This window comes from Nannizzia gypsea, genomic scaffold (genome assembly GCF_000150975.2).
Source record: "Nannizzia gypsea CBS 118893 supercont1.1 genomic scaffold, whole genome shotgun sequence".
Classification (NCBI taxonomy): domain Eukaryota; kingdom Fungi; phylum Ascomycota; class Eurotiomycetes; order Onygenales; family Arthrodermataceae; genus Nannizzia; species Nannizzia gypsea.
The window spans coordinates 3,227,063-3,230,424 of NW_003345201.1; the positions used below are offsets into that span (position 1 = coordinate 3,227,063).

The window sequence follows — 3,362 nt, forward strand, 5'->3', positions numbered from 1 at the left end:
TTTGTATCCCGGGTGTGGCTCGCGTTTGAGGCCTACGGAGGAAGGTCTCTTGCTTGAGCCGAGACCATTGCTGGAACTTCTAGCATCAACCTGGGATTTAAGGGCGATCGTTACCCTGCCCATAGTTGCTACAGCAATTTCGACTGGATTCATAAAACCGGTGACCCTGGTTTCTTATACCATCGTGCCATGGGCCAGATCTGGGGTTTACTCGCTTTGGAGTTATGCAGTCGACCCGTCTTCCCGTTTGACATGAATAGGTATTCCAAGGCCCTTTCGCAGTATGTCCTGGATTTGCACAAATACGCCAAAAAGATATCCGTACCCCTGAAACCGCTCAAAAGTCAAAATAAAAACGACGAAAATAAACCTGACAATGGCGCTGTTGACTTGCAGCCTCTATATGACGCAACCAACTCACTTAATACCGAAGTTGCCAAATTTCATCAATGGGAAGGGAATTGGAATGCCACTATATACGACCAGAACGGATTTGAAGACGATGTCTCGGCTATCAGGCGCATGGCTCACAACACCCACATGGGCTACTTTGAAACAAACCTGCTAGATCTAGATGAAGGTGGAGGTGTAAGTTTTCTCCCCTACTCCTTGGCTTTTTAATATTCTTTCCTCCTTCTAACTTGATATCTCAGGTCCCTAACCGCACGCAATACAAGCACATGATATACTCCCCTCAACTATGGCCTGAGAACCCTGAGGAGGCAACTTACTTCCCTGCTATTAGAGACGCAATGGATTCAGGAGACTGGACCCAAACCCAGGTCTGGATCGATAAAGTCTCTAAAATTATCACCAACGCAGCTGTCAACTTGAACCAATAACTTCCTACCTCGCCTCCCTCTCTTTTATCTTCTCTATTTCTGTCATTATATATCCATTTCAACGAACGAAGCAATCATCTTCCAGGATCATCGTCAGGACGATTCACCAGAACAGCCTAATGCGCGGCACTCTACTTGTCGGCTTTTCTGATTTTATTTTTCCTATCCATACCTCGATCACGGCGTTTGTTATATTATACAGCATTTGGCATCCTGCTCGGTTTACCCCTTTCTTCATTTCCCTTGGCTCCTACTTTCCTTCTCCTTCTGAAATACTCGTATTATTATGACATTTAAGTTATTTTTATCCCCTTTTTCCCTCCTTACCCAGCGTGTACTTCATGACGCTACCAAGTACACATATTTCCTCTTGACTTTAAGTACTGTTTTTCTATACTGACTACTAGCGAAAGAACCCGTTATCCTCATTTCCTGGGGAACTGTCTTTACAGCGTTTCTTGCCTCGTTGAAACTTGATTGACGGAACAGTCTGTTCAAATCTTGGAACATACATAACATTACTTACATACCAAAGCTGTATATAATTTTATTATAAGGCATTTCAGTTATTAGACTTATTTGTCCAGCTGTATAACTCATTGTCTACGGTAAATTTTTAACAAGAGGTCAAATTTATGGAATCGAATCCATTGGCTCTATCTATAATTATTAGTCGAAATACACAAGCCATTCTATCCGACGAAAGAAAATCACCAATCCTTCGTCAAGAGTTAAAACCAGCTTCTTTTCAGGGGAAGGGAAGAGAAATGTATGTGAAGTCTCCGGGGAAGATTAAAATGCACAAAACAAGCAAGCAAAAGAGAAATTGGTTTACAATCTGCCACGAGAGATTAGAAACGCAGGAAAAAGCGTAGAGCGATAGTGAGCACGACGAATGGTGATAAACGTAGAAGGGGCGAAAAGAACGAGGCTATTAATTTCAGGCCGTGAGAACGTGATTATAGTTAGAGAGAGAGAGAGAGAGAGAGAGAGAGAGAGAGTAACTATAGAGATCAAGTGGACTATCCGAGACAACCGCAGATGCAAGCCATTGCGTGAAGCAGGCGTAGTCCTAGGAATTTGGATGACACTCCCCATTGCATATTTCAGCTAATGGGAAGTTTGCTCATGTCACCCTTTCCATCCTTAATCCATGCAGGGTCAATCAATCTCTCTCGTTCAGCGTATAACTGCTTATAAGCACCACGGATAGTGCCGTCACTGACATGGGCAACGCCGGAAATCTCCTTGGCCGACTTCCCATGGCCCATTAAGAAGGAAGCCATGTATATGGAAGCAGCGACGATGGAAAGTGGTGAGCGGCCGGCGAGATCGCCCATAGAAGTAACTCTGTCCGCGAGCAGGGACGAAACGTTCGTAACCTGGAAGGGCAGGTCAAGAAGGTTGCAGAATCGGTTGCAGAGATCACTTGGCTTAGTGGATGTAGTTCCAGTGTATGCGTCGTTGGGGTCAGGAACGCCTTATTGAAGCTATGTTAGTACATTGTGCGGTAATTAAAATGTCACGTAGAGAAACTTCATACCTCCACTTGAAACTACAGAGTTGATGCGTTCAAGGTTCTGAGCCGTGAAGAACTTCTCGAGAGCCTTGTAGATCCTGCCGATTTCCTTCTTTGAAACTCTTGTGACCGCGAAAATTTCTGTAAACGTCCGGGGAACCTTGCACTGCCGGCAGGCAATGAAGATGCAGCCGGCGATTATAACATCTTGGGATTTACCCTTGAATGCTTTCGCATCGTCAACGATTTTAAAGAGGTACTTCGCCGTATCTGCAACGTTCTTTTGAATGTTGAATCCATCACAAAGGGAGCCTATCTCCTTATAGGCCGCAAGCAGCGCCTTATTTGTCTTCTCAGTTGACATTTTGCTTTGTGCACGATGAAGCTCTCTGCTGCGAGCGCCGCCTGTACCGAACGAAATCTGCGTTTCGAGCTGGTTGCCATTAAGCAGAGGATTAGAAGCGTCACCAACTCGAGAAGGATCGTCATTATTCTGATCGTCATTTGAGAAGGTACGCCACTCTGAGTGAGGGTCTATTTCTCTATCAGCCAAAACGAGGCCACAGGAGCCACATATCGTTTCATGACTCTCTGGGACGAGATTAGGAGGATTCTCCTTGCACTCCGGACATATTAGACGTGCAGCTAGGTTCTCCTTCCACGGCGTCTGGGAGGCCTCCCCCCGAAGACCTGTTCCTACTGCCGCCATTTTATTTTTATGGACCTTCCCTTTTTGAGGCTTCAGGCGACTGGAGTGTCGACGCCTTATCTTGTTGTAGCTAACGGTAAGGTTATGCTGAGACGCGCACACACGGATAAAAAGCGGCGAATACAGTTTGGCGGTCTGCGCCGAACAGGAAGAGAAATGAGGCGGAGGGGAGATGCGAACAGAGGATCGCTGGGCCCTTGTCGGCACTCTTTCTTCTCCGGTTCAAGAGGATATGCGGATAACCACTGCCTCTTTTAAACCATGTTAGTTCCAAATATATAGAAAAAAAAAA

At 45.5% G+C, this 3,362-nt stretch overlaps 2 protein-coding genes across 2 annotated transcripts in view; one reads left to right on the plus strand and one right to left on the minus strand.

The window, feature by feature from the left end:
* The window catches only part of MGYG_01179 (N-acetylated-alpha-linked acidic dipeptidase 2), a gene marked incomplete at both ends in the record, with an annotated part of 2,903 nt that extends 2,061 nt beyond the window's left edge, over positions 1–842 (plus strand). The window contains 2 exons of the mRNA XM_003177047.1: positions 126–588; positions 654–842. Coding sequence (XP_003177095.1) covers positions 126–588; positions 654–842 — 652 coding nt within the window. The remainder of the gene's footprint in view (positions 1–125; positions 589–653) is intronic.
* Positions 843–1,948: 1,106 nt separating this feature from the next.
* MGYG_01180 (transcription initiation factor IIB) lies at positions 1,949–3,070 on the minus strand (the record flags this gene model as incomplete). The annotated part of the gene is made up of 2 exons (XM_003177048.1): positions 1,949–2,322; positions 2,386–3,070. The coding sequence occupies 2 exons, from the start codon at positions 3,068–3,070 to the stop codon at positions 1,949–1,951; spliced, it is 1,059 nt and encodes a 352-aa protein (XP_003177096.1).
* Between the last annotated feature and the right edge of the window lie 292 nt (positions 3,071–3,362).